Consider the following 23,938-nt stretch of genomic DNA (forward strand, 5'->3'; position numbering starts at 1 on the left):
TTATCCCTGTAATCATCTTCTGCCCACCTCTTATATGATAAATAAACTTTTTAATAGCTTATATTATTTATTTGCTTCTTTGCAGTATCCCTGGGCCAGTAGAGCTGATTTCAGTACATTTCTTTGCACCTCAGTATAACCAGGTGAAAGCCCAATAGTTATGTTTTGCTCTGTACAGCTACGTAATAAACAAGGAAATTATTGCATGTGCATTCTTCTAGGAGAAAGAAATTTATCGATGGCCAATCAAAGAATCACTAAAAACTATGCTGGCATGGGGATGGCGAATTGAAAGAACACGGGAGGGAGATTCCATGGCACTGTATAATCGGACGCGTCGCATATCTCAAACCAGTCAAGTGAGCCATTTTATCAAAAACTTATTTTTAACAAAGGCATTCAAAATCTGCTGTCCAATCTTCGATTTTACAAGCGATGAAATAGGCCTGTAGCATAAAAATGTGTGAAAGCATTTTCCACAAGCAATTGTACAAATCTGAATATTGGTTTGGATTTCTGTTCACTGAAGCTGGAACTTTCCCTATTCCAAAGTAATATATTAATAAACATTTTCAAAAAATCTGAAAAAAATTTAAATAGGAATGTATTTGTTTACTGGATTTGAAGTTAACTACAGTAATTATTCAGGGGAATCATTTACATCAGTAGGTGATTCTGCATTAATAGTGAGTATTAATATGATTTTAGTCTGTTATTTTTTGGAATTTGGTGGCTATGGATGCCTTTAAGTGTGTAAAGAAATAAAGAAAAGTGCATATATAAATTATTTTTATTTCTTTTTTTAAGGAAAATTAATACAAACATCAGTGTTAATGCAGCATAAAGTTTACATCTATAGACAGCCAAAATTCTGAATATGTTAAAGATTGTTGTTTTTTTTTCTTTTTGAATAGCCTGCTTAAATTAAAATGCTGTAAGGATAAAATAGAGAAATATTGGCACTATATTCTCTTAGAGCTCCATATACTTTGCAATTAAACTGGGGAGGGGAGAAAAATCTCTGTCTAATTCACATGGACACATGTGGAGCAAGACCAGTGAGGGAAAAAAAATGGAAGAGAACAATCTTTTCCTCTTCTCTCTACTCAGCTCTGCACTATTTACATGTGTGGGTGGTGATATGCCTGTGAACCTGCCTCTCCGCTCTCTGCAGACACTAAAAAGTGTATATCAAGTGGTTTGATTTGGTACTTAGGCTAAACTGAACATTATAGTTTGCACACCATAAATGCCTTCCAAAATTCTTGACTTACAAATGTCCTGACTTTTAAATGTTTGTAATACCAGCCCCAAAGATTATACTGACAGAGATATTTGTATATACTTTAAGCATAAGGAGCTCATTAGAATGAATATCTTTATAGTTGAGATTCAAATTATATCACCATATGAAAACAGCTTTTGTAGCTAAGTTACAGTCTTCCCTTACTATACTGAAATTATATAACTTTCTAGAAGAGTTTCTGAAGCTGAAAATATTTTTATATTTCAGAGTATACTCATATTTTATGTTTTAAATGTGTTGCGCTGTCATCACACACACACTAGAATTTTCCTATGTTCAGCTGAGAAATTTTAAGTATGTTTAATCAATGCTTGCATTGTTTTCTTTAGAAAACAATACTTTATCAGTATTTCCTTATTGTGTGCTGCATGTATGTTCTTTTTGGTGTTCTCTATTAAAAATACCTGTCTTTTGAAAGGAGGCCTTTGAACTTCTAGACCTTGTACATGCTCATGGGCATGCATATGAATATAATACCAGACAAAACTCTGGACACTTTCTTTTTAAAGGAAGATGTACCTATGGGGTACATATATCTGTTACAGCAGAATCTGTAGAGGGAATCCCAGAAATGCCCCTTTTCTAGACATGTTTCTTACATCAGTGGCCTGCCATCCAGGGAATCTCTGTCATTGTTTATCCTTCTTCCAACATTTGTGTCAACGTAACGAGCAAACTTATAACAAATTTGGGTGGTAGAAAGAAAGAATGACAAACGTGGTATTTTCTGAGCAGGAATGAGGGATAGAAGGAAAAAGATGTGTATTCAGTAGATTCTATTTCTACATGTAGAAATAGGATTGAAAAGCCAAATTCAAAACCTGAATTCACCTTTAACTAGATTGTCTGAGATTTCACCTGCCGAGAAAAAAAATCTCTAGAAAATGCAGAGGTTTAATCATAACTTAAGTACAGTATTATCCACAATGAGTTCAAATCTTAAACAAGTTCAAGTGAAATTTACATTTGAATGAGGGGGATTTGTGTCTGATGGCTGTCTGTCTTTGCAAACAAAATATTTAGACCTTTGCCTAAATCTCACTTAAGTTTACCACCCTGGATGTATTTTCAGTTGGGATACATAGGACCCTTTTGCTCTATAGAGGTATACAAGTGATTTCTTCCTTAAGTTCTTTTGTTACTTTCAGTATGTTGTTAATGTTAACTTTGTTGTATCAAATGCTTGTGTAACTCCACCATTTTGCACGTTTGCCATTCAGATCTCTGTAGATACAGCCCATGGTTACGCTCCTCGAGCAATTGATATGAGCAATGTCACTCTCTCCAGAGACTTACATGTAAGTCAGAAACACTTAACATGCCTACCTTTTCATGCAATTTCATTTTTTCTTTTCAGCTAGTTTATTTTGTACAAATTTGGTGCCTTATATTACTTTCTTTGATATGCTTTGATTTTGGTTTGATGGGGTTTCTTTTTGGTTTTGTTTTGTTTTCCCTTTTTCATCATTGCTCTTTGATCCTCTGTTGCTTTAAAAAACATAGTTGATGTTGAAAAGTTTCAAAGTTTATTTTAGTCCTGGATTGATTTTCCCAGCTCTCTTTGTGAACATCTGTCATTTTGAAGAGCTTGCAGCATCAGCTTTTTTTCTGTTTATCATTCATTTCTCCACCATCTTCCCAAAACATTTTATCATTGCTCTTTTTTCTAAACTGAAGAAATAAGAATCAGGAGCCATTGTTGCAACAAATATTATGAGAATAGAGAATGAAGAAGTTGGGGTAGGATTTTGACAGATCTATCAGTAATTGCTGTTATTTGGAACAATAGTTTTTATTTGATAAGCAAATGATGTTTCTGTCTTTAGAAAGTTGGGGGGGGTTCGTACTTTTTGGTGGAGTATGGTGCTAGATTTTACAGTCTACTAGTTTACTGTGAGTATCATTAAAATATTATGTAGACATACACTAGATAGTTTTAAATTAGTTAGTGTGTTTCTACCAGTGATGACAACATGGACTTTAAAACTGGCTACAAAAAACTGAAACACAGGGGTAAGTTTACCCATACTGAACTCTGTTATAGTGCAGTGAAACAAACAGCAATGGTAAAGTAATTGGCTAACTGTACAATATAAACTATACTGTGCCTCTGATCAAATTCTCACACTGGATTTCCTCTCCTTGATTCTTATCTTACAGTTTCCAGTTTTATATTTCTAACCATTGTAGATTGCTGACTAGCTTTACAATAGTGAGAATTTGCTGCCAATTAACTATCGCACTTGAGCTAAAACATTCAGTAGATAGCTGATCATTCCAAAGAGTTAATAAAATTGATAACTGAATATCACTACTTCTATCATTCCACTCTTAACTTAAGACTGATGGAACGGCTTCATTGTAATTACATCATTTAACATTTGTATAGAATCAGCATAGTCAAAAGACTGTGCAGAATTGTTTAATGTTCATGAAGCTCTTGATGTGAGCATCATCATAGTATTTTGATGCAGTAAACCAAACCCAGAAAAGAGTAACCATCCTGTCACAAACCACAAAAGAAATGGCATTAGAACTTCTGTTCCTCCCTTGTTTACTCTTCTATGCTATACCCTCTAACATTTGTCATTAATTTTATTTCCTTCGTAGCCCTTAGCTATAAAGCAGAGCTGGTTTGCTTTATGATTCATTTGTCCTTAGTTATGAAGTGAAGTCTTCTCTGAAACCAGCTTCAAATTCTGTAATTTTAAAAGCTAAGCAAATTTAATTGAAATGCAATTTCAGGTATTAATTGTCCTGATACTGTCATTCAGGAAATATCCAAACATGTTAGATATTAATAAGATATGAGTTTTAAAAATGAACTGTATGTAATTTTGAACATTTTTTTTTAATGTTTAATATCTTTAAAGTTGGAGGTAAGGGTTAGATGCTTTAAATTTCTGGGAAAAGTTAGTTGTTTTGAACAAAGTTAGTTATTTGGGGTTTTTTAGCTAGTACGTAAGAATTGGTGCTACTTAATGTTTACATCTTCATATATTGTGCTATCAAGCGTCATAGAATGGTTTCAGTTGAAAGGAACCTTAAAGATCATCTAGTTCCAAGTCCCTGCCATGGGCAGGAACACCTTCCCCTAGATTAGATTACTCAAAGCCTCATCCCACCTGGCCCTCAACACTTTTGGGGATGGGGCAGCCACAATTTGTCTGGGCAACCTGTTCCAGTGCCTCACCACCCTCAGACTGAAGAATTTCTTCCTTAGATCTGATCAAAATCTCCCCTCTTTCAGCTTAAATCCCTTACCCCTTGTTCTAGCACTACATGCCCTTGTAAAAAGTCCTTCTCCAGCTTTCCTGTAGGCCCCCTTTAAGTACTGGAAGACTGCTATAAGATCACCCTGGAGCCTTCTCTTCTCCAGGCTGAACAGCCCCAACTGGTGAGGTGCTCCAGCCCTCAGATCATCTTTGTGGCCCTCCTCTGGACTCACTTCATGTACTTCGAAGTACATGCAGCTACATGTACTTCGAAGTACATGCAGCTACATGTACTTCTGACGTTTGGGGCCCCAGAGCTGAACACAGTACTCCAGGCGTTGTCTCATGAGAGCAGAGTAGAGGAGGAGAATCACCTCCATTGACTGGCTGGCCATGCTTCTTTGGATGCAGCCCAGGATACGGTTGGCTTTCTGGGCTGCAAGCGCACATTGCTGACTCGTGTTGAGCTTCTCATCAACTAATAGCCCCAAGTTTTTCTCCTCTGAGCTGCTCTCAATCCATTCTCCATCCAGCCTGTATTTGTGCTTGGGATTGCCCCGACCCACATGCAGGACCTTGCACTTGGCCTTCTTGAACTTCATGAGGTTCTCACAGGCCCACCTCTCCATCCTGTCAAGGTCCCTCTGAATGGCATCCCTTCCCTCCAGCATGTTGACCACACCACACAGCTTGGTGTACCTGCAAACTTGCTGAGGGTTCACTCGATCCCAATGTCCATGTCACCAACAAAGATGTTAAACAGCAGTAGTTCCAATACTGACTGCTGAGGAACACCTCTAGTCACTGTTCTCCGCTTGGACATTGAGTGGACTCTTTGAGTACAACCACCCAGCCAATTCCTTGTCCACCAAGTGGTTCATCCGTCAGATCCATGTCTCTCCAATTTAGAGACCAGGATACCAAGCGGGACAGCATCAAATGCTTTGCACAAGTCCACATAGAGGATGGCAGTTGCTCTTCGCTTACCAATCAATGCTATAACTCCATCCTAGAAGGCCACCAAATTTATCAGGCATGATTTGCCTTTAGTGAAGCTATGCTGGCTGTCACCAGTCACCACCTTTTTTTCCATGTGCCTTGGCATAGTTGCCAGGACGATCTGCTTCCATGATCTTACCAGGCACAGAGATGAGACTGACTGGCCTGCAGTTTCCCGGGTCATTTTTTTTTTTCCTTTTTAAAAATGGAGGATTTGTTTCTCCTTTTCTAGTTGGTGGGAACTTCACCAGACTGCCATGATTTCTCAAATATGATGAGTAGTGGCTTGTCAACTTCATCTGCCAGTTCCCTCAGGAACTGCGGATGCATCTCATCAAGTCCCATGGACTTGTGGATCATCGCATTCCTTAGATGATCTTGAACCTGATCTTCTCCTACAGTGAGCAGTTCTTCATTTTCCCAGTCCCTGCCTTTGCCTTCTGTGACTTCATCAGTGCATCCAGAGCACTTGCCAATGAAGACTGAGGCAAAAAAGTCATTGAGTACCTCAGCCTTCTCCATATCCTTGGTAACCAGGTCTCCTGTTTCATTCTGGAGAATGCCTACATTTTATCCTTTTATCACTGACATACCTATAGAAGTTTTTCTTGTTACCCCTTGATGTCCCTGGCCAGATTTAATTCTACCAAGACTTCAGCTTTCCTAACCTGATCCCTGGCTGCTTGGACAGTGTCTCTGTATTCCTTCCAGGCTACCTGTCCCTGCTTCCACCCTTGGTAGGCTTCCCTTTTGTGCTTGAGTTTGCCCAGGAGCTCCTTGTTCATCCATGCAGGCCTCCTGGCGTTTTTGCCCAACTTCCTCTTTGTTGGGATGTATTGCTCCTGAACTTGGAGGTGATCCTTGAATATTAACCCGCTTTTTTGGGCCTCCCTACCCTCCTTTAATCCTGACCCATAAGCTCTCAGTCGGCTCCTCATCCATTCTCAAACGGAGCTCCATGCACTTCAGCTGGTCATTGACATAGAGGGTGACACCTCCTCCTCGTCTCCCCTGCCTGTCCTTCCTTAAAAGCCTGTATCCTTCCATTCCAACACTCCAGTCATAGGATTTATTCCACCACATCTCTATGATACCAGTAACATTATAGCTTTGCAATCGTGCATGCATCTCTCTTATTTATTCCACATGCTACATGCGCTTGCATTGCAACATTTAATTTGGACCCTCGATGATGCTGACTTACTGGCTGGAATGGCTGGAATTCTTTTCTGCTGCTTTTCATTTGCTCTCAGTGTGTCTTCATCAAGCCTGATATTATCCCCCTCCCCCTTGAAGTCTGGTTTAAAGCCTTGTCAATGAGCCCCACTAGATGATGGACAAAGACCCTCGTCCCCCTTTGAGAAAGGTGAATCTCATCCGGTGCCAGCAAGCCTGGTGCCATGTAGGCCATCCCATTATCAAAAAAAGCAAAATTGTGGTGGTGACACCTGCTACAGAGCCATATATTAATAGACTGGATACATCTATTTCTTCCTATGTCACTGCCTGCAACTAGAAGGAGAGAAAAAATAACCTGTGCTCCAGATTCCCTTACCAAGTGTCCCAGGGCACTGAATGTCTCTCTTCATCTTTTGATCATGACCATGTCTAAAACTGTAAGTCTGGGAAATACTTCTCATTTTGTCCTTAAGTGGTCACCTGGTCACATCCTGGCTCCATGAGTAGCTAGGTCTTGCTCTGAGACCATCTTTGTATCCAAGTTAAGAAAAACAGAGCGCAGTATATTCTTCCAAGGTCCTAAACTGGGTTATCAAAACACCAGGACCAGAGTGTGTATGATAGAAGACATCTGCCATATGGGACATATGTAATAATGTATCGACTGGAAAGAAAGTTTATGAAACAAATTGTCCTATAGACAAACAAGATATGGCTGAAAAGTTTCAAGTTGTTATCTGAATTCAAGAGCATTCTCCCAAATAAAGTTGATATTCAGAAATGCTGGTTACTCAGAACCGTTTCTGAAGGTGAGAAGAGTGTTTCTATAGGTCCATGAAAGTGAAAAGTGACATCTACAATAAATTCTACGACTGCGTACAAGAGGATATACAATCAGGAGGACAGGAGAGGTGGGTTTAAGGAGTTGTTTCATGTTGAAATAGTAGTTCCTAATAGTTAGAGACTGGAGAGCTTGTCCGTATTTTGCTTAGTCTGGGGTCTAGCTTCTAGTTTACCAGTCTGAAAGAGTTTTTTTAATAGGAAGAATTTACTTATCTGTTATGCACACTGGGGAAGGATCTCATGATGAATAAGAAACTGTGGCTGTATCTGTGGAGTCCCTGGTAAAATGGTTGGTGCTTTTAACAGTGCGCTCACACAAACAAGTATCCACCTCAACCAGGCTATATCCATATGTTTATAGTCAGTCTGCTGCAGCCAGCAGGAACAATGTTGATTCAATTTTCTGGCTTACTGTTCTTTGTTTCCCCTACCAGAGCTTTCACAGGGTTCTTACTGACATTTTTTTTGAGAATCAAGTCCCCATCTGACACCCCAGTAGTCTTTTCAGACTATACTCCTCTTTGTGGTTCCTCCTTTTTCATAGTAGCAGCTTTCTCTTCGGCACCAGGTTCCAAAGTCCAATACATATAGCCATTCTACTCAAATTCTGTATCATAATTTTTCAATAAAAAACTCTTGTTTTACGTGAACCATTACAGTGTAATTGTATTGAACTTCCCAGAGACAAAAACTTGTTATTTAATATCAACCAGAAATTTGTCCTATTTGAGGGTTAACTATTGCAACACATATCACTAAGCTCTCCGTTTTCCTAAGGCTATGGCTGAGATGATGGCCGAAAACTACCATAACATATGGGCAAAGAAAAAGAAAATGGAGCTTGAAGCAAAAGGTAATATTAACTATAGATATTTACAGTATTATAAGTTCTATATGATTAGCTTAGGTCATGTATTTGAGAAAACAGATTGGGGAAAAAAAAAGGAACAGTATATTTAAAATGACAAAGAAGAAGCAACGAAGTATTTTAAGTAAATATTTTGTGATTTTTAGTATCTGAATGTTTTTATAGTACTCAGTGTAACAGTTCTTGTGAATGAAGGAGAGGCTTCTGACAAAGTTTCTTTGTGTGAAAAGTAGATGTATTTGTCAGCTGAGCAAAACCTGGCCCTCAAGAGTGTGGTTTTATTTTTCCTTCAGTATATACATATACTAGTCTTGAAAAATTTTTTTATACATGTCTGAAGAGCAGAATACTAATGCAGACTTCAGATACAGAATACTCCAATTATTCATTTAAGCTTTTCACATACACAAGTATGTTAACCAACTGAAAATTGCAAGTGTCATTCCTCTTCATTGAACACTTTGCGTGTATTAATTGTAGTTGAATAATCTATTATAGTCTTAATGACTTCTACAGAGAGGGCATGTACGCTTACTATGCTTGTATGCCTTTTTGCATATCTATCTTTGGCTGTAATAACGTGGAATTAGATCACATTTGTGACAAAAAAATAAAACCCAATTATCCTGATGCTAAAGGCTGTACCTCCTAAAAAAACTCAAATCAAACAAAAAAAATCCCATCAGACTTGCCCACTAAGTTCCATTTTGCATTTTTGCATAAATGGATTCAGACAGGACTAATGAAAAATTTTAGAATATGTGGTGTACAAAATCACCTAAGGGTATGTCTCCAATATTTTCTAGAGGGAATTTGTTCTTTTTTTTTTTTAAGTATTGTTACTAAAGACTTGCTGTAGTATTTTTTCTGAGATAAGCCTGATTATTACCCTTACAATTTCCTGGGGTTTCATAGCAATTATAATAGAAAATTACTGTGTTCTGCTATGTCATAGTGATTGTAGAAGGTAAAATCTTAAGAATGTTGCTTTTTATGGAGATATTTATATTAATAATAGGAACTTCATTTTCGTGCCAAATTAGCTATCTACATTCAGAGACATATCAATACATCAGCTATTTGTAAGCAATACAAATGCAGTTTATTCTGTTTGCATTTCTGTTTTGGCTGCATTCTTTTAATCAGATTGGGTAGTTGTCTGGACCACATTTGAATAATGTACTTTAATTTTCTGTCTTTAATTTATGCTATATACTATATATAATAGTATTTAGTATATATAATAATATAATATATGGTATATATTATAATACTAGAACTGTATCACTTTCATATATTTTTAGAGATGTATATATCTCATTAAACTCCAAGAACCCTTTTTGCTGTCAACAGAATGTTTAAAAGCAGGACTCCTATATGTTTATAAATTTGTTTAATCTTGGTTTTCTTATGAAATGATGTGTTATTTATTGAAATCTTTCATTTCTTTGTAATTATAATATACATTTCTAACAGTTAAGCACTTTTTTCTTCTTTAAGAGCTTTTGTAGTAGGTTCAACATTTTACCTGGTACTTGCAGCAATTGAGTGTGTTCAAACATACTTGGAGCCACATCTAAAGTTTCTATCTGAATATTTTTAGATTTGTGTAAAGAAACAAAAAAGTGCACTGTTGTTATTTCAGACTAGATCTTACTGTAATTTGCTGTGTATTATTATAACATGGCTTTTACACACCAGGACTTACCATGTCAACAGATAACTCTTTAACTGCTTTTTAATTCTCTTGATGTTCCGTAGTAGGAGGAGGCAACCATCCTCTCCTTGTTCCCTATGATACACTCACAGCCAAAGAAAAAGCCAAGGACAGAGAAAAAGCACAGGATATTTTGAAATTTCTACAGATAAATGGATATGTTGTCTCCAGGTAATTGTCTGTTCAGTATTAGTGTTATAGTATTAGTGTCTAATATGTCTAATACTCCTCAGTAGGAGGAGTATTTTTTTTTTTTTAAAGAAAAATATACGATCATTTTAAGGTTTCAGTACCTGAGAGTAAGAATGAGCAACTTCATAGAAAACATTGTATGGAAGAAATAGATTACGGAGTTAGTAGCAGGGTTTTTGGAAAGCACTAACAGAGTTCTTCAGAATCTGTGGGTGTCTTCTGCCTCTCCTCTCAACATTGCAGCATGTTGCATGCTTTTTCTCTCTGGTGTGTCTCCATACATCCAAACGTTAGTAAACATTTTCTGCAAGTGATAGAATTAATAAGTCTTCATTACAGGTCAGGCACATGTAGTGCCCTATAGGAATTTCTAGGCAATTGCTATGATAAGACAGACAGTTTTATTTCTAAAATCTACTAATCATTTCTTTCAACTGAGTATAGTGTTATTAAAATATTTTAAAGATCAAAAGTGATGTTTTTAAAAAGTTTTTTTTTAAACAATCCGCAATGTAAAAGAAATAATCATAGAATCATAGAATGGCTAGAGCTGGAAGGGACCTCAAAGATCATCTAGGTCCAATGCCCCTGCCATGGACAGGGACAACCTCCACTACACCAGGTTGCTCAAAGCCTCATCCAACCTGACCTTGAACACTTCCAGGGATGGGGCATCCACAACTTCTCTGGGCAACCTGTTCCACTGCCTCCCCACCCTCTGAGTGAAAAATTTCTTCCTTATATCTAATGAAAATCTCCCCTCTTTCAGTTTAAAGCCATCGCCCCTTGTCTTATCACTACATGCCCTTGTAAAAAGTCCCTCTCCAGCTTTCCTGTAGGCCCCCTTTAAGTACTGGAAAGCTGCAATAAGATCACCCTGGAGCCTTCTCTTCTCCAGGCTGAACAGCCTCAACGCTCTTAGCCTGTCTTTATAGGAGAGGTGCTCCAGCCCTCGGATCTTGTCCAGCAGCTCCATGTCCTCCTTGTGTTGGGGACTCCAGAGCTGAAGGCAGTGTTCCAGGTGGGGTCTCACGAGAGTAGAGGGGCAGAATCACCTCCCTCGACCTGCTGGCCACGCTTCTTTGGATGCAGCCCAGGTTACGTTTGTCTTTCTGGGCTGCAAGTGCACATTGCCGGCTCATGCTGAGCTTCTCATCCACCAGCACTCCCAAGTCCTTTTCCTCTGTGCTGCTCTCAATCCATTCTCTGCCCAGCCTGTACTAGTGCTTGGGATTGCCCCGACCCACATGCAGGACCTTGCACTTGGCCGTCTTGAACTTCATGAGGTTCTCACAGGCCCACCTCTCCATCCTGTCAAGGTCCCTCTGGATGGCATCCCTTCCCTCCAACGTGTCCACAACACCACACAGCTTGGTGTTGTCAGCAAACTTGCTGAGGGTGCACTCGATTCCACTGTCCATGTCACCGACAAAGAAGTTAATAGTGAATAGATGTAGTTATCAACTAGAATAATTCATAATTCAGTACATATACATGCTATTCTCTGCAGAATAACACACATAATTCCTTTTTGTTTTAATATGACGTATTTACCTACTAAATGCAGTGTGAATAAAATTTTAATTAAACTGGAGGCTTGTCTGCCTCATCAGCAGGGCTTAAGAAATGTGAGTCACTAGGAAAGGATGAAAGCATATCTGAGATTCGTATGACTTGCACATTAATAAGTGAATGAACTAGTCACAGAGATGGATTTAAGTAATCATTGTGAATTAATTAGCCTAGAATATCTACTCAAAATCTGCCTGCTTTCTTTTTTTTATATCACATATGAAATTCAGCCGTTTGTAGAGTTCCCACAGCTAATCTAATAATTCTAGGTAAAATCTGTCAGGGTAGCTGGAATAATTCAATTTACTTCCCTTCAGTGGAGTAGGATGTACAAAGAAGGATGGCAGTCAGCAAAGGTTTCTTGTCTCATCTCCTGTCAAAACGACAAAAGACACTTACTCAAGGTTACATGCTCCTTTTTGACTAATCTCTTTTATTTCTAGCTAACCTAAACAAAAGTGAAAAGCGGCTTTTGGTTTTTGGAGGAGTGGAAGGCTAAGAGGGATGGTAAAATAATTCTTAACTTGGACACACCAGTCATCTACTAAATAGTTCCTGCCACATCTACATCCTGCTGTGCTAAGTCAAACGCAGGTCTTTCTATCAAGTTAAACTCAATGTACTTGCTGCTCCTGTGACCACTGTGCTGTCTAAACAAACAAGCGCTTGATTCGTGTTTTCCTTTGGTCTACCTGCCACTTGACTTTCTGCCACATATGACTTGCACACATTTCTTTCCTGTCTTTTTTTTGGCAGTGACCACTCTACTCTAGTGCACCCTCATGCAGACCGGATTTAGGGAAGACACAAACACTCACCCCCTGCCAAGTACATGGCACTCAGGCACATGGCCTGTGACCCACGGTCCCACTCCAGCTGCGGGCGCTGAGCCCCTCACTCACCTTATTGACACTGCCCCCTCACATCAGCTGTATTTAGAGACACACAGCGTTTTCACCCCAGTGGCTGGCAGCTGGGACTCCCTCTCGGTCCAGCTGCAGACACCTCAGAGCAGGGGTGCCTCACTCCTGCCCACTTTCTGACTCCCATGACTAGCACCAATTCCACTCACGCCAGGCTGCTGCAGGAGCTGACACTCTGGGCTCAAAGTCTGTCAGCCCCATAGAGACATTCGCTAAAGGTATGGCCTATCCCACTACTGATGCTGAGACCATTACTCACTCCCGTTGGTAGCACCACGGGCCGGGGGGCACCTGCACCCCAAATCTGACTGCAGGTTCTGGGCTAATGTCTTCTCACACCGGTCTTGCCAAAACTGGCACTTACTCCTCACAGCACACACATACACATGGGATAGTGAGTGAGATTGCACAGAGAGAGAGAGATAAAAAGGATTTAATAAGAAGATATGACAGACTAGTTGTGAGGTGCACAGCTCAGTCAGACAATGCATTGACAGGCCACAGTTTACATGACTCGCCCCTTCTGTACCCCTTTTTGTCTTCCCTCCCCCTTTACTCTTCCTTGATCCTCCTCCTGAGCACATTCCGTCATTAGTTTATGTAGTTCCACTGACCTACCTTGAATATTCCATATCCTTGTGTTCTTCAGGTCCCCTCTTAGGAGTGACAAAATCCAGGTGATCCTCTCCAAGTTGTCTCTGAAGTTTTTTAATGTCCCATTACATAGTAACTGGAGACTTCGTCTCCAGCATTGTCTCCTTTATCCTTTGTGTACCAGGTTTGTGTTTCTATGTGTTCTTGTTTATGGCTTCCCTCATCTTACTCTCTTCTGCATTGAGATTCTCCTTGATCAGATAACCTTAATGAAGTAGATGCTATTGTACCCTGACAAGTATCAGCTGACAAAGCTGTTTTAGTTCCAGAGTCTCTTTTACTGAAACTAAACTCTACCATCATCAATGTTCTAATTTAAAGCAAAAACGTGCACTACCCAGGCAGTTCTATTCAGTAGGTATGCTTTTAAAACTTGCAAAATAACTGAGTACTAATGTACTTGGTGCCTCTGACAGTGGAGCGACTGACTCCCTTGCTGGTTAAGCATAGCTTCTTCATGTGCCGTCATTTAAGTTCTGATCCTGCAGAATCAAGGCTTATGTCATTGCCAACTTGTTGCTAGCAGACATCAGGCCACATCAGGCAAACACTCTCTGCAGCTTCATACTTGTTGAAAGAAAATATGCTTTTCATTTCAGACTAGTAACTATACATAGCTATTCAAAGTTTTTCCATTCAAGACTTTTGGGGAAAACTCATGATGAGAGAGACTAGATTTACTTCTGGTTTGATTGTTTAAATCAAAGTATTTTGGCAGTTTCAAAACTCCCTCACATGAGAATCAATCCCTGGAGGGAAATATAAGACATATATGCCTTACAAGTAAGGGAAAGAAATTGCCATGATACTGGATTAATCTGATTGATTAGTCTCATTTTTCCGTAACCTTCTGCTTGGGAAATCTGAGTTGTATCTTAACAAATTGCTCAAAACCTAAATAGCTGTAAGAGTATTGTTTACTTCAAACACAGAACAATTCTTATGTTAATAAGCAGTTAATCCTTACTAGAAAAAAATGGCTTCAGACTACATGGAGAGGTAAGACTACTAAGAGTCCTTCTGCATGTGTAAAAACTGACTTGCTTCTTTTTACAGAGGACTTAAGGACCTGGAATTAGACACACCTTCCATTGAGAAACGCTTTGCCTACAGTTTCCTTCAGCAACTTATAAGATATGTGGATGAAGCCCATCAGTACATTCTAGAGTTTGGTACAGTACTTCTTGTGCATTTTCTGAAGAATTGTTAAATAAGATGTTTGATATTTTAAAAACAACTAGAAATTTTTTTTTAAAATGACACATTCTTGGACTAGCAGTATTTCCTCTAGTTTCCTATAGTTGATGAAGATGGTGAATTTTAGAAAATTCTGTAATTCACATATTCATTCCATTTTCCTATATTCATTCCACTTTCCCATATTCATTCATCAAATGAAAAGTGTTCAGCCAAAATATATAATGACTTTCATTCTTTGAAAAAGAAAACTAGCTGCTGCCTTATATTTATACACAAATTGATAATCTCTCACATGTGCACATTAATATTTTCTATTCACATGTAATCCCTTTTTCATAGAGCAAATTAAACTAGTTATTTTTACCATTCTAAAATTTTCTCTGAAGGAGGAAGTTGACTAGAGAAACCTCTTTAACAAACTCCCCCAATGAGAATGTTCTTTCACAAACACCCAGCATGCGTTTTGTCAACAGTGGTATGAAGGAAAGGATTTAACTTGATCTACTTTTTTAAAGATTAAAATTGGGTTGCTTCTGCTGCTAATGACTGATTATCATGACTTCATTCTACTTAATTATATAGATTTGACGTAGCTACAAGAATCATAATGAATAAATACTGAAACACTAGAAACACTGGTAGAACAAATATCGTCCATGTCCCTCATGATTAGTCATGTCCCCCATGGATTAGTAAAAAGAAGATAATAAATTAAGGATAAATAGTCTGGGAGCTGTACTGGATTATGTCTGTAAAGAGTATTTGATTTTATATAATGGGGGAAGTGAAGCAATTTTATTTTCGGGTGGGTAGTTCTAACTATTAATTTTCTTCTTTAGACAAAGTCTACAAATAAGTAGTAAAAATTTGATAATTCTGTTTCTCCTGGGTATGACTGGAGAAAGGTGTTCCATTAGAATCTGGATTCAGGTTTCCAAATTGTCACCAATATCTAGAAATACCCAAATATAGAACCAGATTTTCATCTCACAAAAATATCCATATCTTTTGAACTACAAGATATCTATGTTTTTATGAAGATTTGGACAATTATTCTTTACACATTTTATTTGCTGTAACTTTTATTCTCATGAGTTAGTCATAAAATGCCACTTTTAGTGTGTATATTGTTTGTGATATCTTAAATCTACATCTAAAGACAAGCAGTATTACTTGTTTATAGTGTATGCATTCTAAGATAAATGGAGTAGACTGTAATTAGGATATATGACAGGAGCTTAATTTTCTTCTCTCTGCAGATGGTGGCAGCAGAGGCAAAGGAGAGCACTTCCCATATGAACAAGAAATCAAGTTTTTTGCCAAAGTACAGTATATCTTTGCTTATTCTTTGTCAACGTAGTAAGTAGTTGAAGTGAGAAAGAATTTGTTAGTGAACATGATTATTACAGTAGTAATAAAAACAGCTTGAAAATACTGTAGGATGAAGTGTAGATGTGAAAAAATTACATGACATTATTTCTTTTCTCCATGATATGCAGCTACTCACATGATGTTATTCATAACCTCCCTACGTTTTCTGTTTAGTCCAATTCTGAAGATTTTTCTCATTTACAATCTTCAGGCAGACAAATGTGAGCAATAATTATTGGAATTAACACAGCTAAGTATCTATCACTGTCATCTTCCTTATTTCTTTCCTTGTTTTAAAACCATGCTGTTTTCTCCATCATGGAATCATAGAATGGCTGAGGTTGGAAGGGCTCTCTGGAGGTCATCTAGTCCAACTTCACTGTTGAAACAGCGTCACCAAGAGCAGGTTGCCCAGGACCATGTACAGATGGCTTTCAAATATCTCTAAGGCTGGAGACTCCGCATTCTCTCTAGGCAACCTGTGCCAGTGCTCAGTCACTCTCACAGTAAAAAAAGTGTTTCCTGATGGTCAGAGGGAACCCACTGTGTTTCAGTTTGTGCCCATTGCCTCTGGTCCTGTCATGGGGCACAACTGAAAAGAGCCTGGCTCCATCTTCCTTACATTCTTCCTTCAGATATTTATATACATTGATGATATCCTCCCTGAGCCTTCTATTCTCCAGGCTAAAGAGTCCCAACTCCCTCAGTCTCTCCTCATTTGAAAGATACTCTAGTTCCTTCATCATCTTTGTGGCCTTTCACTGGACTCTCCAGTATGTCCATGTTTCGCTTGTGCTGGAGAGCCCAGAACCAGACACAGCACTTCAGATGTGGCCTCACCAGTGCTGAGTAGAGAGGAAGAATCACTTCCCTGGACCTGGTGATAATGCTCTGTCTAATGCAACCCAGGAGGCTGTTGGCCACCTTTGCAGTGAGGATGTGTTGTTGGCTCATAGTCAGTTTTCTGTCCACTGAGACCCCGTGGTCCTTCTCTGCAAAGCTACTTTCCAGATGGTCAACCCTCTGTGCGTACTGGTACCTGGGGTTATTCCTCCACAGATGCAGGACTTTACACTTCCCCTTGCTGAAAGTCATGAGATTCCTGTCAGCCAGTTCTCCTTTTGTGTCAAGAAGGTTTTACACCTTATAAATTAAGAAAATCTGCTCTTACACCTTTCACACTTAAAAGCTTGTATGGTGTTTGCATATTCAAAGTGTCTTTTGAATTCATTAGTGAATAAGAAAAGGCAGCTGTTTGCAGCATTTTCTAACCCTGATATCCTTGCAGTAAGTTGTAATCTCGATACCTTAAAGTACTTCCGTGTGGTACTATTTGCCGAGTTCATGGACTCAGAAGCTAGCATTCCACCTTCTTTTGACAATGCTCCAAAAAGGAAGCGATTTCCAGTTTTCTTACTGGCTGTTTATTTTGGATTTCCTCCTGCCTGAAACCTGCGGTGGACATTGAGTACTGGCTGCCACATGAAGTAAATGAGAAAACTTTTGTGGACAAGCCCTTAATGAGTGAGGATGTTTTGGGAGTTTTATTTGATGGTATCTAGAATTAAGTGCCGTTAGTGCACTGACAGTTGTAGGTGAATTTTTCTTAAACCTACCTTACAAGACGTGAACAGCAATAGTTGTGTCTGAGTATGTGGTACTGGATTAATCTTAAATTGTGAGATAAAATGAAATTATACTTTCTGCTTTGTACTCCTTCTAAAAAACACAGATCAAGTCCCAGAGATGATGTAAATTTTTTTCTGCTGCCTTTCCTGATGATGTTTTGAGTGTCTTGAATACTAAATAAATTCAAAGAGGAATAGACATTAAAGAAAAAAAATACGTGGGGGTTTTAAAACAGAAAACAATTTGAAATCTCCTGTCTTTAGTTGTGCCTTACAAAGATCAATACAGAACATAGTAAAGAAATCCCTGAGATAACCACTTCTTTCTGATGTAATTTCAGGTTGTGCTCCCTTTGATTGATCAGTATTTTAAAAATCATCGCCTGTATTTCTTATCTGCAGCAAGTAGACCTCTGAGCAGTGGAGGTCATGCCTCTAATAAAGAGAAAGAAATGGTGACAAGGTAAAACTTAAAATATTAATCTGTATGCATATGTGTGTGTGTCTTTAAACAGCAGCAGTTGATTGTGGGAAAGTGAGAAATAGGAGGCAGAGACATATTTTCATGAACATACAAATTAAACTTTCTTCACTTTCTTTTCCTGTTAGGAAAATTCGTTGTATACAATGAAGAGAGCAGTACAAAGTTATGATTATATGCTGTTTTAAATGTAGTGGTGATGATTTCAGCATGCAGGAAATTTAAATTTAGCATTATTTGCAACACTACATCAGTTGCAGAGTCCGTGACACAGATACACAATTGTGTATCAGTTTTCACTGTTGGAAATAGGTATATACTGAAATCATTATTCCTGAAAAAATTTGTGGTTGATTTAAAAGCCAAGCTTATTTATAACTGTGTTTAAGTAAGTATCATTATTACTGTCCCCCACAAAAAGTAAGAATGAGAGAGTTGCATTCTTTCTGCTCCTTGTTACTACTTGCAGTACTAACGGTAGCACTATGACAGAAATATCAACTTGATTCTTTAACTGCAGTTATTCATTTTTTAGACCATCTCTTTAAGATATGTTTTCACTTAATTTCACTTCTGATTGAACTGAAGCCCATATTTTCCATTTAGTAAGGTGGACTACAAGTTTCACACAGGATGTACTGCATATCTGTAATGTACAGGTGTCATGGTTGCCTTCTTGGCTGAGTAGTGAGCCGCGCAAAACTGAATTGCTGTTCTTCGAGACTGACAGCCAAGTGATAGGCATATAGACATGCAGGGTTTGCAAGATTGTGTGAAGTATCTAGCAACAATGCTAAGGATAAGTAAGCAATGGCTATCTTGATCCTGTGTCATCTCATGGACTAATTTGATCTGGCAACTTGGCTGAATGGCATTCTTAAAAGAATTAAAAAACTCTATCAAAACACATGCATCTAGATAATTTTCCACTCTATGAGCTGCTGTTTTGCTGTCTATAACATCCTGGATACCATATTTTCACAGTAGTTAAGTCATGCCAAGAAACCTCATACTTCTGCAATATGTCAAACGTGGATGTATCAGCATACATGCTGCATCGATTCAGGACTTCTGCACAAATGCAGTCTAGCTGTGTGAGATTCCTGAACATGTAGCCCAGCAAAAGGATTAGAGCTGCTGCCATACTTAATTGATTTACCTGCCATCCAGAAGTGTTAGCCAAAGAGAAGCAAACACATGCAAGGAAACCTTGGATGAATGATAGCTATAACTAGTGCCATTGAGCAATTTCTTAATTATCAAGACACAAAGATTATAGAAACTGCATTATATGATCCATTTCCTGAAGAGTTGTTTTAGGCCATTTTAATAGATTCTCAACATTTTTTCCTATTGGTTTTTCCTCCCCTCCCCCTACAATATTGTAGGGAGTTTGCCAAAGCTGAATTTTGGATTTTCTGTTGAGTTTTCCCTTTAGATTTGTTTGAGTACAACTCATGCGCAGGATTTTCTTCAAGCTAAGGACAGTTCCTGACTGCTTTCTTTTTCCAATGAAGATAACCTTGCATTCATTAAGCTAAACAAGAGTATAATTTGGGGTATTGATAATGCAGTGACAATGTTAACAAGTTGCAATAACAATTTCATGTTCAGCAAATAGTTTAAATTCAGATCTATTTTACAGGCAAATACAGATCAGAACTCCTTCTCAAATATGGTGTCATTATATTCCATTTTATTTGTAACCAGACTCTTCAGGATTGGGCTTTTTGCACTTCTCATCCATTAGACCATCTTACAAGACCTTGTACTACTGCAGTTGTATAAAATTAGTTCTGGACATCAATCTAAGTACTGGCCATTTGAACATTTTAATGTTTTTATTTATTTATTTATTTGACCTAAACTAATTGCACTGGAGATAATAGGTTCAGTCTGACTTTGTGAAAACATAGCATCTGCTGAATACTACTGTCAGTTGAGTAACATTTATATGTTAGAAGAGAAGATAGATTGTGAGCTATTTCATGTCTTTGTTAGAATGGACACAAGATTTCTATGATGCTAACATGCTTCTGTACAGCTTTTCCGTTGGACTAGGTGAACCAGGATCCTCATAAAAGAATATAGAGTATGAGACTTCCTCATGGAAAAAAGAGTGAACAGAGGTCCCTGAACATGCACCAACCAGACTCATTTCTAAAACAGAGCAGTTGCTGTTGCTACAGTGGATCACTGTGCACTGGCTACTTAGCTGGATTAAACACCACATTAACCTGGCTGTTCTGATTCTGGACATAAATGTTTCCATTTGGCGTGGTGCTCCTGTCTGTCAATGGAACAATATGTTCAGATCTCATCCATAAACTGTGCAGACATGCTTACGATGTCTTTTGCTTTTAAATCAGAGGTTGATAACTAGCCTATGTGCCTAATAATTAAGTAGCTTAATAAAATGACATGATATTGTTCATGTCATTTATAGCAGATAAAAGGTTTTGCAGCATAAAAAATAACACTAAAATTGTTGTTGCTCTCAGAGAAAATTCTCAGACTAAACTGGATCATGAAGATTCAGCTAATCCCTCCTAAATCTGAGAGCCAGGTCAATTTGGGTAGGGCTGTGTGCTCCTGCTTCTATGGATTAACACAAAACTTCATTGTTCTGAAAGGGTCACTGCTCATCAGCACAGGAAGTAATTCAAACAAGTGAAATGAAATCATCTATCATATTTTTGTTGGTTTTAACCATGCAACAGGCTATTTCTCATGTTAATTGTTTTTATAAAGCAATGTATTTGAAAAGAAATTCTCACTGTGTTCAAGATGACAAGATCCAAATTGGACTAGTTAAACATTTGCCATCAAACACTTCAATTAATCTGATTTCCTTATCTTTTGTTTTCAAATTGTCAGTGGTATCCTGAATAGCACCCTGATCACATTTTACTTCTTAAAGCTTTGATGGTTATTTATTTGTGGGTTATCATATAAGAGGATGCTTTTGTATTAATTAGCTTTGCTTTTATTTTTTTTTTTTTTGTTTCTTTAATTATAATATGTGCTTATTTAACCATGTTTGTTAAGGATGTGCACTTAAAGACTCTTTCTTTAGTACTCTGTCCCACATTCTGCTCAGATAATTGATTCTTTCTGCGTGACATCATGTTGCTTTTCCTGCTCATATATCAGCTGTTATTTTTTCTTTCTTCTCCCCTCCCCCTTATTTTTTTTTCCTTTTCCCTTCTCTTCTCTTTTATTTTTCTTGTCTTCAGCCTGTTCTGCAAACTTGGAGTTCTTGTCAGGCATAGGATTTCACTGTTTGGTAAGGAGACCCTTGACAAATACTAGCATGGCCATCACTTGGTTTTCTTTGCCATTTTTGCATTGTGTTACGTGCTGCTTTGTTGCATGCTGCATGGCCGCATGGCTGAAATGCATGGTCTTCACAGACCACTAATTGTTTAGGCTGGTAGATCACAGAATTTATTAGATGAAATAAAAAGCTTTTGTAGTTATCAGTTTGGAGTTTTTTGTTGAATTTTCTGTGTGTCTTAACTAATATCTGGATTTCATTATCCTACCAAAGAATTTTTGTGAGTTAATTATAATTACTAATTTGTTGTTTTATTCTAAATCATTTGGGAAAAACAGGACATCAGAACTGTACATTTGTATTGGAAAGTCATTAAGGAGAATTTGTAGTGGGCTAAATGCTTAGTTATTTTCTGTGGAATTCTGAAATATTCCCAGATGTGCTTAACTCCACATATGCATTTGTACTATCTTTCTAGTATTATGCAAATCTAGCAGGAGCTCGGTGTTTGTCTTATGCCATGTGAAAATCACTTAATTGAAGTAAATTTGAAGTCTGTATCAAGTGTGTATATTATATGCGATGTTTGGCACAGTCATTTACTCTGCAATTTTTTTTATGCCATGACGATATGGTGGTTGAAATAGTACATCCTACGCATGTAGAGCTTCTGTGATGGATGTATTGCAAACTTCAGCATCTGTGAACATTGGGTAATTAGCCAATTCGATATTGATTAAGATAACATGCATCTAACTCAATTCCTACATATTTCATTCAATTTGAAGGGAAGGAACTCACTTGCTGCAGCAGTGTGGTGTTTAAAAAGCTTACAGACCATTCTGAAAACCATTAAACTGAGAAGAAAGATCAGAAGTTATTTTGAGATATCGCTTTTAAATATGTTTTGGCATGAGCTGAGTGAATTTGTCTGTAAAGCCAAAAGATCATAGGAGGAATGGAGTTATTCCTGCAGCTCTGTGGCATTGTTGCAGCTTTTCCTGAAGGGTAGAGTATGTCACAAATGTACACATAAGTTCTGGTTTATACCCTAGGTTTTTCCTTCAAAGAATGAACTAGCTCAGGTATACTATTAAAATTTTGTAAATCTTATTCACTATTGTGTGATTTTTTTTCTAAAATGAGTAAAAGTTAAAGTTAAAAATCTAAGTCAATGTAACTTTCTTCAGTACTTAAGAAAAGATATTTTCCATTCTACAACTCAGCTTGCTTATATCCTATTGTTTGACTGGGTTCAAGTGGTAGAAGGAGATAAGTCAGATGGGTTTAGTTGAGTATTCACTGCGGCTACAGTTTGTTTTTTAACTCTTTTCTTAGTGTGCATTAACTAAGACTACAAAATCTTTATGGCAACATAGAAGCGTACTGTAGTTTTTCCATGAGTTATGACAAGGTCACCATAAGACTCTCGAGTATGGTCATTTACTATGGACCTACTAACTCAAGTCAAAGTCACCTTACAGTTTGCCTTACCGTGACATGTTAGAAAACCTGATCAAAAGAATTGCATATACTCCAGCAAAGACAGAGACTGTGTAGAAGAGAGGAAAAATGCTCGTGAGGACAACCTCAGAGCACAGCTGGGGCCTAGAAAGTTATTTGTGTGTTTTGGAGGCTCTTGAATGAGCAAGAGTTGCTTGATAATAACCTTTATGGATAGTGAGGAGTTTGCTATAACAAATAGCAAAATGCTATATAGTTTTGTTATATAGGTGTTTTATATTATAGTGAAATTGAATGGTTCTTTTGAAAATACAGCTGCATGTATGAAACTTGTTAGTAAAAGTCATGTAGCTTAAGCTGTATATGGAAGTCTTGATAAAATGGAAAATTAAGCATCTGAGTCTTCCAGAGTGATCTTAAACAGTTAATTGCGTTTGATATTTAAGAGTGTCACTGAGATTATTAAATTGTAATTCAGCATGAAATTATTATTTCTTTACACTGTGAAAGTAGATTTTGACCCCAATAATCTACTGTTTAAGAGCTGTAACTGTGCATCAGTAAGACTGTGTTGATTTACTTTCATTATTATTGATGGGCTGAATGTGAAAGTTTTCAGTGAATAGTTTTGGTGAATTGAACATTTGAATTCATATTTTCTCAATTTAAAAAAAAAAATATGACTAGTTTGATTCACTTTTTATGTTGTTTAAATCTCCAGAAAAGGATTCTTTCTCTATAAGTATTTTTTTAAAAAAAACCCTTCATCTTGGTAAAACAGATCCGTGTAATCTGAAACAAAAATTAGCTGTGGAAGATATCAGATAAGAAAGGCCTGATTTTGCTCACTTATTTTGGGAACTTAGAGAAATTAATCAGAGGAGTTCCTAAAAGGAAACAAGGCTTTCTCTGCCTAATGACACCCTGAATAATTTGTACGTGTCCTTCCAGTGAGGCATCTTGGAATGAACATCCTGAGCGCTTCTGCAATACAGCAACAGTTCTTCCCTCCTGATATGATAATACAGCTTTCTAAAATATGTAGGACT

At 37.7% G+C, this 23,938-nt stretch overlaps 1 protein-coding gene across 1 annotated transcript in view; it reads left to right on the plus strand.

The window, feature by feature from the left end:
* Positions 1–23,938, plus strand: part of RYR2 (ryanodine receptor 2) — a 333,950-nt gene that overhangs the window by 220,251 nt on the left and 89,761 nt on the right. The window contains exons 56-63 of the mRNA XM_086626085.1: positions 222–359; positions 2,527–2,604; positions 8,320–8,395; positions 10,172–10,298; positions 14,525–14,640; positions 15,928–15,992; positions 18,009–18,130; positions 21,385–21,434. Coding sequence (XP_086482211.1) covers positions 222–359; positions 2,527–2,604; positions 8,320–8,395; positions 10,172–10,298; positions 14,525–14,640; positions 15,928–15,992; positions 18,009–18,130; positions 21,385–21,434 — 772 coding nt within the window. The remainder of the gene's footprint in view (positions 1–221; positions 360–2,526; positions 2,605–8,319; positions 8,396–10,171; positions 10,299–14,524; positions 14,641–15,927; positions 15,993–18,008; positions 18,131–21,384; positions 21,435–23,938) is intronic.

Source organism: Tauraco erythrolophus, chromosome 2 (genome assembly GCF_009769465.1).
Source record: "Tauraco erythrolophus isolate bTauEry1 chromosome 2, bTauEry1.pri, whole genome shotgun sequence".
Taxonomy (NCBI): domain Eukaryota; kingdom Metazoa; phylum Chordata; class Aves; order Musophagiformes; family Musophagidae; genus Tauraco; species Tauraco erythrolophus.